Raw genomic sequence first — 13373 nt, forward strand, 5'->3', positions numbered from 1 at the left:
TTAGCTTGGTGGCAGGTTCATGGCTTCCAAGTAGTCCGCCAATAACTGGGGGTACTCCTGGAAGAACTCCTCGTCGAGCCATACGGCTTCGTGGGTGCCTCGATCTTGGAATTTCGTATAGAACTGACGAATCCGTCGATCGGAACCATGCTTCCATCGATGAAGAAGGATCTGCTCAGGCTCAATCACTTCTGCCTCGTCTACCACGTCTGGCTACTGTTCATGTGAAACATCAAACACTTCTGGACCAACATATGGTTTTAGCCAAGAAACATGGAAAACATCATGCATTGTCCAACTTGCAGGCAACTTTAACTTCATTGAGACATCACTTATCTTCTTAACTATTGGAAAAGGGCCAAAACTACGGAATGAAAGCTTGGGACAATGTTTGCCCACTTGTTTCAATCTTTGTTTCATGATGCACTGAGAGACCCAATCCCCTTCCTTGAAGTGGATATCTCGTCTAAACTTACATGCTTGTCTGTGAATTGAATGATGGCCAGGCTCAAAATTGAGGACCAACCTGGGTTGAGTACCAAACGTTGCGGAATCGACATACTGATCTTCTAAGTCTTTTCCAGAGATGTTGAGAATGGTAGACTCCTGACTGGTCGGGATGCTGGTCTTTCTACTAAGAACATCTGCTACTGGGTTATGTTGACCAGGGATGTACTTGATCATTTCTCCAACCTGGTGGAAGAGCTGACCCTGTCTAGTGTGCTGAGCACTCCACTGGGCACTTGGCATCGTCGGGAGCCACTTAAGTGCTTGGTGGTCTGTGGTGACTGTGAAAATGTGTCCATGAGGAACATGTTTCAAATGTTTGAGAACTGACTGCTGTTCTAGCTTGCCCTTGAAAGTCTTGGAAAGACAAGAGGGAAACTTGCTAGGAGGTTCTGCTAATAACTGTGGGATACTGGGTAGGAGATCATCCTTAAAAATGTCTGAATGAGAAAGGAGATCTGCCAACTGAGGGACTGAAGATGATGAGATAGCGGTTATTGATGAGATAGAAGCTGTCTGAGTATAAATTAATGCTCCTTCTGCTCCCTTGCACATAGCTCGTCGGGCCTGGAGATGAGAAATCATAGGAACGCCAAGAATGCTCCTATCCCCCCAAATCATGGCAGGCTCAGGAAAACCTTTAGAGATAATAAAGGTGTCCTGCCCCCAATTGGGAATAGGTTCATATTGACGAAACCAATGGATTCCTAAGATCATGTCACATCCCAAAAGAGGAGAGACAATGAAATCTCGTTGGAATGAGGCCTTTTGAACTTGAAAAGAAAACTGTTGTGCCTTCTGAGAGATGTGGGTGCGGAGACCAGGTGTAAACCCGTCTACCTCCAAACGATAGGGCACTAAGGTACAGCTCATGTTGGTAGCCAACTGGGGAGAGATGGCGTCCTCAGAACTGCCCATGTCAAAAAGGATTATGAACTGTTGGCCCTTGGCAGAGCCATAAGCTCGGATCAGGCTTTTCTGTGTGGTTGTTGCCTCACCCTCCTGCTGAGCATCAAGTACCACGGATGGCATGGAATGCATAGAAGGTAAGATCTGAACCGCATTGGTGATAGCAGGCAGGTCTGGAGGAGTTGGGGATACTGCGGTAACTGTGGCAGAAGGCTCTTTGGAGGCTTGCTCCGCTTGTCTTTTTGGACAATCCTTCTTACCATGCCCAATGGTATGACAGAAAAAACATCTGTTTTCTGACTGATACTGTCTTTGCTCCTCTGGAGGAAGATAGCCTCCAGTGATGCTTGCTTGAGCCTTTTCCTCAGGGGTCTTCTTAGGCTTGGATTCCTTACCCCCTGAACTAGAGCTAGGACTGTTGTCTGTCTTAGTGTCTTTAGAAGACGAATTACTCTTCCCCTGTTGGGATTTGGTACTGGACTGAGATGACTGCTTGGGCTTGCCTCCGTTCATCTTCATTTCTTCATTCTGAGCGAGAGTCAGAGCCCGGTCATATGTACTTGGTTCAAAGTTACGAACTGTGAACCGAATATTAGAGTCCAATCCACGAATGAATTGCTCCATCTTAGCCTGCTCAGATAACCCTAACTGATGTGCTAAAGTAATAACCTTACCGGAAAACTGAAGCACTGGGGATCCGTTCTGTTTGAGTTCATAGAACTCGTCTTTCAGACCGGTCATGTACTGGGGCGGGAGAAATCTGGTCTTCAGGTCATGGACAAAGATGTCCCAGTCAAAGGCTGTGACACCTGTGGCCTGGGCTGTATGAATACTAGACCAATGCTGCCACCAAGTGACTGCCTCACCAGTGAGATGGGGAGCCGCTAAGTGGACTTTGTCTTGCGGGTCTGTGATCCTAGCTAATGGAAAATGAGCATTAAACTGATGAATAAATTGATTAACTGATGAATGATCACACTTACCATCATACTTACTGAAGTTTGGTTGATTGCGAATGATGGTGGTTGATGCTGCTGCGGGCTGCTGGCTGGTGACACCTATGACTGGGGAGACTGAGGAGAGCTGCTGATACCTCAAGTGTATGGCCTCCTTTTCCCGTTGGTGTTCGAGTAACATACGTTCTCGATCAAGCTCACGTTGGTGTTCCCGAACGGCGAGTTCAGCCTGATGCCGGTCTTCATCGATCCTGCATTGGGCTTCCTCATAGTCCCGTCTTTCTTCTTTTTCTCTTTTCCTTCGGGCCTAGTCCTCTCTCCTTTGTTGTTCCATCTGAAAGAAGAGGGAGATGTAGTCGGGTGCTGTTGGAGGTGTAGAAGGACATGCTGCTGTTGCCTCCAAGAGTTGGAGACGCTCCATGAGCAGCTGGTTCTGAGCTCTAAGAAGAGCTATGGTGTTTGCTGTAGGCGGAAGAACAAGGTCTACTTCGGGGGAGACGTCTTCCGACTGATGAGTACTCTCTCTTGTAGACATGATGCTGAAGTCGGTGGTCGTGCCGGAACGCAATCTAACCATCCAAGGATGCCCCCACGCTAGGATACGGTGTGTGTGGACAATCTGAATCTGATACCAATGTGATATGCAGCGGAAGTCTTTGTATTGGATGATCCTGTCACACAAATGCTCACACCATCTTCTGTATCCTGAGTTTCGCGAGTTTAGCAATCCATTTCAATACTTCAAACTTTAAAGAGATGAGAGAGAGAGAGATATGATAACTGTACACCAGATTGGGTCCCGAATTACCCACTGAAGGGCCCCCTATCCCGATAACGAGATAGTATTTGCTTTATTTCTGTAGAGAGAATGACTGTGGACTGTAGATAAGCCAAACGCAAGATCTCGGAGGATCGGAGAGTGGCTGATCTGTACACTGTTGTAGAAACACCTCGATGACCTGATATCAAGCCTATGCACTCTTCCCAAGGGCCTGAGGAAGGGCTGCACAACTGAGGCTGAGAGAAGAAGAAGGTGGACTGTTCTACACTATGTTAGAATGCTGAAAACACTTATGAATGCTGTGTTACCTTCACCAGATGACTGTTGCATGTATGGATGATGCACAGAAGGCTGGATGCTGATGCAAACTGTTGATTCAGGGCTGGAAACTGTTGTGGACAGAAACACAGACCTGTAGGGAAGCTGCTGAACTGAAAACGCAGGTGTTCTGAGGCTGCTGGACAGAAACGCAGAGGATCTGATGCTGCTGGACAGAAACGCAGGTGATCTGATGCTGGACAGATGCAGAAAACACGCTGAAACCTGGCGTTGAACTGGGGCTGATCTATATGCTGAATCAAGGCCTGAAGTGATGCTGAATGCAGGCTGATTGGATGTTGATAGTAGGCGCCTAGGGCTGACTGAAGCAAGGGGTTCTCAAGGGGTTGGAGAAGCAAGCTTATAAGCTCCAAGGGCTGGATTAGTCTGGGGCTGAAGGCAAGGATGCTCCTAGGGCTGAGGAGGAGAGCTCTTAGCACAATGAAGACTGAATGAGAAAATAGGCCCTATGCAAGCCTATTTATACTAACTGGAGGTTGGTCATTTAATAAAGTTTATATTTATAAATGCCCAATAATGCAAATAATGCTAAATAAATAGTATTAAATATGGGAAAAATACCAGATAAACCCTAGTAAATTCCCTAAGGCTTCTGGGATGTTCTAAATGATGCACAGGCATATGCATGCATATTATGCAGGATGCAGAGTGCTTTCTGATGCAAACCCTAAGGCTTCTACTGACTCTACATGCATGAATGATTCTCTCCAAGTGGGTTAAGGGACTTGACTGACTGACTGACCCGCTAAGGCTGAGGAATGACCTACGTAGCTCGTGCCTGACTTATCCTGGACTGAGGATGTACAATGGGGTCACGGCGTACGACAATTATCATCCTATTGGGTTCTAAAACTGTACAACTGCTGCACTTCTGATGATGAGCCATCTTGTCACCATGCACTGAGAGCAGAGTGCATGTGACAGTATTCTGATGCCATTGGATCCTGGTACCATTGAGAATACATTGGCTAATACTCTGGATTGTGTCGTGTGCTGCATGTATATTGGTATGATACATCAAGTGCTTTATTATGTTCATGGATGCACCACTGGGTGTGACTCCTGCGGGATGGCCATGAGAGTGTTTCCACTTGGTTTTAGACGTTTGCTGTAGGTTCTGAAGGAACAAGCAAGAGTTGTTTGTCACTTTGACATGACGGTGTGGCCATATTATGCAGGATGATTTTTTTTCATCACCCAGATGCACTTGAGGGCCATTGCTTTTGTCGTATGGGGAGTCTTTGCTCATAAGATGCCTTAGTGTGCCATTGAGTGCAATCGAGGACGCTTGCTATTTTTCAAGAGGGGGGTATGTCACGACCCTGTGTTTTTCTCTGGACAGTATGCAGGTGTGCACGGGGACATGGTGGACAGTGTGAATGGCATCAGATTGGAGCTAAAAAGGAAACCCATGTGTGGACAACCCCAAGTGTGAAGGGGCGAAGAGATTTTAACTCAAAAGGTTTTAAAAACCTTTAAAAACATTATAATGCCATATATGAAAGAAAACGTGGCCCATATGCTATTATTGGGGCCACGTGTGTGCTTTTTGGAAAAAAGAGGGACTGGCGGGCAGAAAAGGAGGCGCATCCCTTTTGATAAAAAGATGCTTTTCGCTTGGGAGGGCTGCTCGGCTGGGTACACAGGAGGGCACACTTATCTCTCTCTCTCCCACGTTTCTGTAAAGGGCAGGGCAGGAGACAGAGGCATACAGGCTGCTCGATTGGTTCTCTCCAAAGGTGCACGGTCCGGCTGCAGAATCAGCAATGCTTTTCTCTCCGCAAGTGGCAAGCTGCAGGGTCCTTTTGTGCGAAGGCACATACAGGGCTGCAGGAGGCGGACAGAGCTGGTGCAAAGACTGACGGCTGTATGCTGAGGCTGATACAGGGTTTTGGAAGAATTGTAGGCGGGTAGCGCTGGATTCAGCCCCGGGGTAAACACTTGGAAGGAGATCTGCGCTGCTGGTCACAGGTTGCTTCTTGGAAGAGCTACAGTCGGGCTGTGCTGCAGAGTGCAGAGGCGCAACCTAGTACTTGTTTACACATGCTTTTAGGAGATTAAAGTCGGCTGCTGTGCTGCACTACAAGGCAGAGACACAGGCCTACTTCTCTCTCTCTTTCTTTGGCCGATGCAGGATTGGTTGGCTGCTGTGTGGTTGAGTATACAGGCGCGTATAGGACTTTTCTTTTTATGGGCTGTTTTTGTTTGGCTGCAAATTCAGCTATGTACTTGGGTTTCCGGCTGCAAGTACAGGTCAATTGAAAATGTTTCTTGGCATGGGAGTGATGCAAGCTCGCATGGCTGCGTGCTCATGGAGCAGATTGTTCTCTTCCTGCTAGAAAGGAACAGAGGGACCTACAGTTATGGGCATCTCTATGTTTCCAGATGTTTCATGAGGGAACAGGTAACTAGATGTATGCCGTTGTTGGCACTGTTGTTGAATGGTGCCATGAATGGTTATGTATGGAAACAGGACAGAAGTTTCAAAGGGAAACAGGCCTAAGGGTTTCATGTGGAAACAGGTCGTAGGTTTCTCGAGGAAACATGTTTTTGGGTTTCTCCAGGAGATAGGTCACATGCAGGCAGAAGGTACAGGAATGGACACATGTTTGGTACAGCCTTGCTACTGATTGGGCAGGGGACAGGGAATCCATGATAGAGATGGATAGTACCCTTGGAAGATAGAGAGGGTTGGTACAGGTGTGTTGACTGTATGGTATGCTGTGCTGTGATACGAGTTCTCTTTTGAGAGACAATTTGGGAGTCTGTGTTGTGATGCAGAAGCACTGGATGTGTCAGGGAGTGATGCTGTTCATAGTGTGAGAGGCTATGGATGGTTGTGGCAGTCCTGATCATGGGAGAAGACTTCTGTATGTTGGACTCAATGTGTGAGAGTTTTTTGAGGTAAACAATGGCTGGACTTGTTTGTGGATGCCGAGTGGATATGAAGCCATGATGCAAGGTATTTGCAAGCTTCAGGAGTTCTACTATGACGGCTGAGTTCCCAGCCTTATTGTAATCAAAGCTCTTATAATCAATTAAAGAAATACCGCAAGGGGCGCCACTGCATTTTGGGGCCAATCGGTGTCCATGTACTGTTTGCAGGAGCACTCTAGCTCCCCCTGTTTGTTTTCCTTTTCTAGGTCCTCAATGGCGTTGAAGTGTTTTATGCGCAAGTGTTTGTTTCACCGCCCGTCAGATTTTCTGAAGGCCGGTTCCACCTGTCAAAGACAACTGGTTAGCTGCCTTTGGCTTGGGTTCTGCATTGGTCTTTGCACCCTTTTTCTTCGGGCACTCATTACGCGCATGTCCTTTTTCTTCGTAGATGAAGCAACGTCCCTCTTTCTTGAGCTTCAAAGCCTTGAGGAGACGTTTCTTCTTCGTTGGGGTCGAAGTTGAATTCTTCGAATGTTGGTTCGAAGACTTTCCTTTTGTCATGCTAGTCATTGGTGCGGAGAACTTCCTTTTGTGCTTGTTCCCCTGCTCGGTAACGGGTTTAGACTTGGAAGAGACTATTGTATCATCATAGATACGAGCGAAATGAATGGCCTCGTCCAAAGTTTTGCATTTGTTGTTTTTAATCTGTAAACGGTATGAGTCAGGTAAACCGGCTACGAAGAAACCCAAAAGAGTTGTGGAATCCATCTTCGTAGCTTTCATCTGCAAGTCCCTAAATTTCTAGAGATAGACCTCATAAGTGAGGTTCTGTGAGGTCATGGTCAAAGTAGTAAACCGGGCAACAACATCATAGTCATCCTCTTTCTTGAGGAATTCTTTCTTGAAGACGTCTTCGAATTGTGCCCAAGTCGTTGGTTTAGGGTTGAGTTTTTTCCACCAAAGCAAAGCTTTGCTTGAGAGGAAACCTGCTGCTAATTGGATCTTTTTTCCATCGTCATATGGACGAAACTAAAAACGGACTTGCCACTTATGTAGCCAAGTGTCCACTATCTCCTTGGTACGCTGCTTTTGCTCGCCCCCAAACTGTTCCGGAGTAATATTGAGGACTAAAGCAGATGCCAAGGTATCCATATTTTGAAAGAGCAGATAGGGTAGTGGTCAACAAATAGATGGAGTTCTGTAAAGCCTGTATCTGCGCGGCGATTTGTGCTTGACGTTCCGAGGAAGAAGCTTCGAGAGCAACTTTAAACTCTTGGAAATCTGATTTTGAAACATAATCGTCGAAAAGATCGGCATCGGTGGTTTCCATAGCGTGCAGGTCTTCACGTTCGAGAATGGGCTCCAACTCGGGTTACATCTTAAAGAGGGCAAGAGGAGAAAAAATATTTATCTTGCACAAGGAGAGTGCTAGAGAGCTTGAGAGCTTGAGCGATGTGTGGCAAGAAGCCCGCTTAAGGGGAATATATAGGCTTCCCTAAAAGCTAACTTAGCTTTTGCTTTTGTGTTAAAATAAATAAATAAATAAATAAATAAATAAATAAATAAATAAATAAATAAATAAATAAATAAATAAATAAATAAATAAATAAATAAATAAATAAATAAATAAATAAATAAATAAATAAATAAATAAATAAATAAATAAATAAATAAATAAATAAATAAATAAATAAATAAATAAATAAATAAATAAATAAATAAATAAATAAATAAATAAATAAATAAATAAATAAATAAATAAATAAATAAATAAATAAATAAATAAATAAATAAATAAATAAATAAATAAATAAATAAATATATATATATATATATATATATATATATATATATATATATATATATATATATATATTTATATATATCTATATATTCTGTTTTCGAAAAAAAAGCACTTATAAAGCAAAGCATGGGTTTTTAAAACCCCTCTTCTAAGTGTGGGTAAAAAAAAACCTTAGGCGCATATGAAAACACCAAAAGCAAGCGATTGTAAAAAAAAAAAAAAAGCTAAAAAAAAACCACTCGTCGACTGCTTTTGTGCTAATTTATGCGCCACCTGTCTGCCTGCCGACGGCGGCGGGCGCCGCCTGCACTTGCTGCGCATACCATCGGCCAGTCATGCTCACACGAATCTGTGACTATCAGTCCGCGTGCCTGCGAGTACTGGCCCGCCTGCTTGCCTGTACTTGCGCACCACCTGCGCTTGGCTGTGCATAGCAGCCCGACTGCCTGCATACGGCCCGCTTGCCTACGTGCGCTTGTCCACTTGACTGCACAAGGCTAGTCACTTGCTTACATGTGCAGCCATAAAGGTTGACTAAGCACAGATTCGTGTGGCTTTTCTACGCACATAAGGCTGCGCTACTTCTCTCTCTCTCTCTCTCTCTCTCTCTAATTCAACATACAACCGATTGGCCTTTTATGCTTTTCTCTCTTCCACAAACTGTTCATACAGTTGCAAAACATACAGCCCTTCTTCTTGCTAAGCAAACCAATAGTTAACAAGACCAAAATCACGGGTTTCCACGATGCAAAAGCAACATGCTGAAATTGAAGAAACAACAGTATGCACAAAAAAGCAAGCTTCTCGAATTCATATCTTTTCTTCGACCTCTTTTTCTCTACCTACCAACTTGCTCGTTCACGAGGCTTGCTTTGATACCACTGTCAAATCCCCAAAGGATCTCCTCGTGGAACGCTCTTGGTACAAGACTCGAAACCTGCAAACAAACCAAACAAACGTGAAGGGGGTGCAGACCTGACTCACCTCCCAACCTTGACAGCCGTGGGCAAGCCCACAAGACTTGGTTGTCCCCACCGAGCCACGAGCTGAGCTAACTAGATGGATGTACCGACCAATCTCTACTTCGTGACGTCCCATACCGCCACGAAGCTACCCTTGCGGGCCTCGAGACTGCTGCTGGCCTGGGCTGCATAAAGCAGGTGCACGTCTGCACTAGATCCAGGCTCCTGACCATAGAGCTCTCACAAAGACACGGGAGACTGTATATCACTAATGACTAACCTTGGCCACCCTTTTATAGGCTCTTGGCCGGTCATCGGGCCTCCACACTTGGGTGCCTGCCCGTTAGTCTATCCCTAACTCAGCTCGCCAATCAGCCTGCCTAGCTCCAAGCTTCCCCAACCTCGAAGCTAGTCTTGTGTGCGTGTAGCACACGGTAGATACACACTGTGCACATGACATGCAGCGTGTGGTTGTTGACTTAAGGAAGCAGGCCATGTCATACAAGGCTACACGGTGTCTCTTGGTAGTCTCAATGGTGTTGGGAGGCTGCTAGATACTTTTGAAGGAGAATAGAGATAGGCTTTTCTCTTTCTCTCTCTCTGGGTTATGGAAAAAGCATAGGTTATTGCTATGGAAAACAACCCTGGCTTTGGCACCGTGCTTGGATGGTATATCTGTCATGGAAACAGGACATTGGTTTTTCGAGAGGAAACATGACTTTGGTTTCGAGGAAACAAGCCTATGGTTTATGGAATACAGGTCTTTAGTTTATCGGATACATGTCTTTGGTTTCATGTGGAAAACATGTCTTTGGATTCATGTGAACAGGTTATAGTTTTCTGGAGGTTACATGCAAGTTGTGGCTATAGGGAAGGACATGTGGTATGGTACAGTCCTACTGCTGTATGGGAAAAGGTTTGAGAGATCCATGGTAGAGATGGAGAAGACTTTTTCAAGCAGGGAGGTGTTGTACAGGTGTGCCTTCTCTATGGTATGCTGTGCTGTGATAACGAGAGTTCTCTTTTAGAAGTCCTGGGTGAAACTATAAGGGATCCTATTGGTGGAGGATTCTACAAGTTGTACTTTGTACTCAACTTTGATCAAGTAAAGAAATACCGCAAGGGGCGCCACTGCGTTTTGGGGCCAATCGGTGTCTGTGTATTGTTTGCAGGAGCACTCTAGCTTTTTCCTTTTCCAGGTCCCCATGGGTGTTGAAGTGTTTTGTGTGTGAGTGTTTGTTTCACCACCCGTCAAATTTTTGAAGGCCGGTTTCATAGAACTAGCAAATGGGTGCCCTCAGGTCACTAGTGAGAATAAGTATATAAGTCAATGTCCTTATGTTGTAACAATCTTCCCATTCATGCATTAGAATTTGCCCATTTCCCTTTAACTGGGCGTGTATAAAAACTTGAATGGCAGACTACGCAAGGGATGACCAAATATGATAAAGCTTAGGTGTTGATGTTCATGCTGGCTGGAATGGGGTTTTTTCCTAATGTTTTTAAATGAATGTCCCTTTGCCAATCAAAAAGAGATGAGCATCTACCATTGAAGTTGATACAAAGAAAAAATTATTCCCTTGAAAGATCAAAAACTTATAAGATTAATCATATTTTTCTAACAAAGCCCTTTTTTGCTTTTCATAGGGACTTTCTGAAACAACACGTGTAGTTTTGGTGACTGCTCCACCCATTTATGAGGAGGGTCGAAAGGAATATGCCAGGTAAGTGGTGCTTCCTTTATGAGGCTTTCACTTTCTAACAAACTAGCCTGTTGTTATTCATTCACTTTGTCAAGCTGAAGGAGTTTAGGATTATGAGATTTTCTATGAGTTATGCAAGCTTCATGCTAATCTGGATGAGGTGTACTACTTTTTTTTTCTGTGAAAAGGAAAAGATACTGAAAAAGAGAATATTTACAAGTAGACACCCTTTTAGGAGGAGGGTGTGCTAACAAATAGATACTAATAAGAAACAGTACAAAAAAGTAATGAGAGGTTTTCTAAGAGACAGGGCGGCAAACTGAGAGGACCATCCTAAAAACTAACTGACTACATAGAGGCCAATACCAACATCCTTGACAGAATTCATATAGTCCTCTGCTTTAGTGAGCTGAATAATGTGATCACGCAGTTCATCTTCCCTGCGTTTGATCTCAAGTGAAAGTTCATAACGTTGGAGCTCAAATTCCTCTGCCACAACTGCAACACTGGACGACTGGTAACTTCTTTGGTCACAGAATGCTTGAAGTTTGATATCTTCATGTCGTCTTTGAGGGTCTTCTATTTCTTGGACGCATCTAGTCTTGAAGTCTGATCATCTGCAGATGACTGTGAATCTTAAATAAGTAGTGGATTGAGGAGGCTTTGTTTTTTGTTTCTTACAGCTTTGTAATAATTTCGTGGAGGTCCCATGGGCCGTTTATCGGCTCCGAGAGGACGATAATACATTCTTCTTCTTCTTCTTCTTCTCTTCTAGCATGTGTCTATCTCTTCTATCCGATTTATATCTTCTTTGAAGATAAGACCAATCTCCAAAAGGGAGGAGATGATTATGAATGAATGCTGGGCTAGCTATTTATAGGCCCTCCTTGCACAAGCCAACCTTACTGCTGCTGGCCAGCATCTTGGACAAATAAAATGCTAGTTGGCTACATCAAATGCTGGTCGGCCTGCTGTAAATGCCCGTGACTGCTAACACACATATATCATGCTGTAAATGGTTGCCTAAATGAATGCCTAATACTGCTTCCAAATGTGGGATTAGATGTGAGGTTAGCCATGTCACGTTGCGTGCACGTTGACATCCTCTCCTGCTGAGCTTGATGATGGGAATCCAACTTTCACTGTCTTTTGACTGTGAATGATTGTCATCATCCTTTGACTGTTTTGGGACTAGAACGTGTCTTACTTATTTCTTGGCAACTTAAGTGAAATCCGTGTCATACGTCTGAATCTGCTCCATGACTGGCGTTAAAAATGTGCATCTTGTTCCAATGCTGTCCCCTTTGCCTGTCCCTTAATGCATTGATGACTTCTGACTGAGGTTGTTCAAGGCACCTAACTGAGGCCGCACCTCTTGTTCAAGGCACCTAACTGAGGCCGCACGTCTTGTTCAAGGCACCTAACCGAGGCCACACCTCTTGTTCCCGAGAAGCCATTGAGGTACTCCTTTGAGGACCTAGCTTCCATGGGCTAAATGCTGAGGATTCACCTAATGCATGCATGACCTTCCTCATGATTCTTGAATGCTTGCGTTTACCATGATTGGACTTGTACACCTCTTATGACAATGCCCTTAACAGGCCGCTAGGCGTGCCCGCTTCGAGCTGAATTTTATTTGTTCCAGGTGCATTACTTGGGATATATAATTGGCTGTCTCCCTCTACGGCGCCCCTGTCCAAGCTGCCAATCCGAGGTCTCTGTGGGCTGAGCAGGTGTCCCGGAGGCTGCCTGCCAAGCCGCATCTGTGGGCGGGCCATCGGGGGTCTTCTGCTGCGGTGAAGGTCGGGATCTCCTGCGAGGGCAGGCCTTGGCCAGGTGGCCAACCTGCCTGCATATAAAACACTGGTTCGGGAGCCCCGAAAACTCCACTCTGATCGATCTATCCCCCCCCTATCCTAGGTAACTAATGACCTTCGAAAGGGAGGAGATGTCAGGAACCAAAACTCTGACCGAAGGCAAGCCAGCTGCTCTAGCCACCACTGAAGCTGCTGTGGGGCCAGTCTCAAGCATCGAGCCCACCAATGATCCTATCCTAGAAAGGAGCGGAAGGTACTCGCAGCGAAGTCCAGGAAAGCAAATTGTAACATGGAATAGGCGCTCTCCCTGCTCGACCGCTGCTGGGTCGAAACCATGCTGCCAGGGTCTGAAGAAGGCCCGAGCACCCCTGATGTCAAGGGGACTCATGGCTAGGACCTGGGCCACGCTCTGGGATGTCTCGAACTCAATCTGGTAGTGTCCACGGCCCAGTAACTGAACGTCCAGGATCTTGCCCACACCTGCAAAAAAAAGGCGGGCCTGGAGAAGATCCCGGATCTCCCCTCTGCTGGGGCGAGTGCCAACTATGCGGCAGATGGTGGAATGTGCCTGGAGGCGTTCCACCTCTGCACAGCGAGGCTCGCTTCCTCTTCTGGCGAACGAGAAAGCCTGATGGGGGTATCCTCAGGGGCGGGCGAGGGGGCTGTGGAAGAGTCCCTCTGAGGTGGGGCGGGAGGAACCTCCATCAAAGTCTGAAGC

General features: G+C 45.5%; 1 protein-coding gene across 11 annotated transcripts in view; it reads left to right on the plus strand.

Moving 5' to 3' along the window:
- The window catches only part of LOC147612796 (GDSL esterase/lipase WDL1-like), a 74585-nt gene that overhangs the window by 25824 nt on the left and 35388 nt on the right, over positions 1-13373 (plus strand). For all 11 annotated transcript variants that reach the window (XM_086783421.1, XM_086783426.1, XM_086783428.1 and 8 more), the window contains one exon: positions 10783-10859. In XM_086783421.1, coding sequence (XP_086639547.1) covers positions 10783-10859 — 77 coding nt within the window. The remainder of the gene's footprint in view (positions 1-10782; positions 10860-13373) is intronic.

This window comes from Cibotium barometz, chromosome 45 (genome assembly GCF_041138505.1).
Source record: "Cibotium barometz isolate CiBa-2024 chromosome 45, ASM4113850v1, whole genome shotgun sequence".
Classification (NCBI taxonomy): domain Eukaryota; kingdom Viridiplantae; phylum Streptophyta; class Polypodiopsida; order Cyatheales; family Cibotiaceae; genus Cibotium; species Cibotium barometz.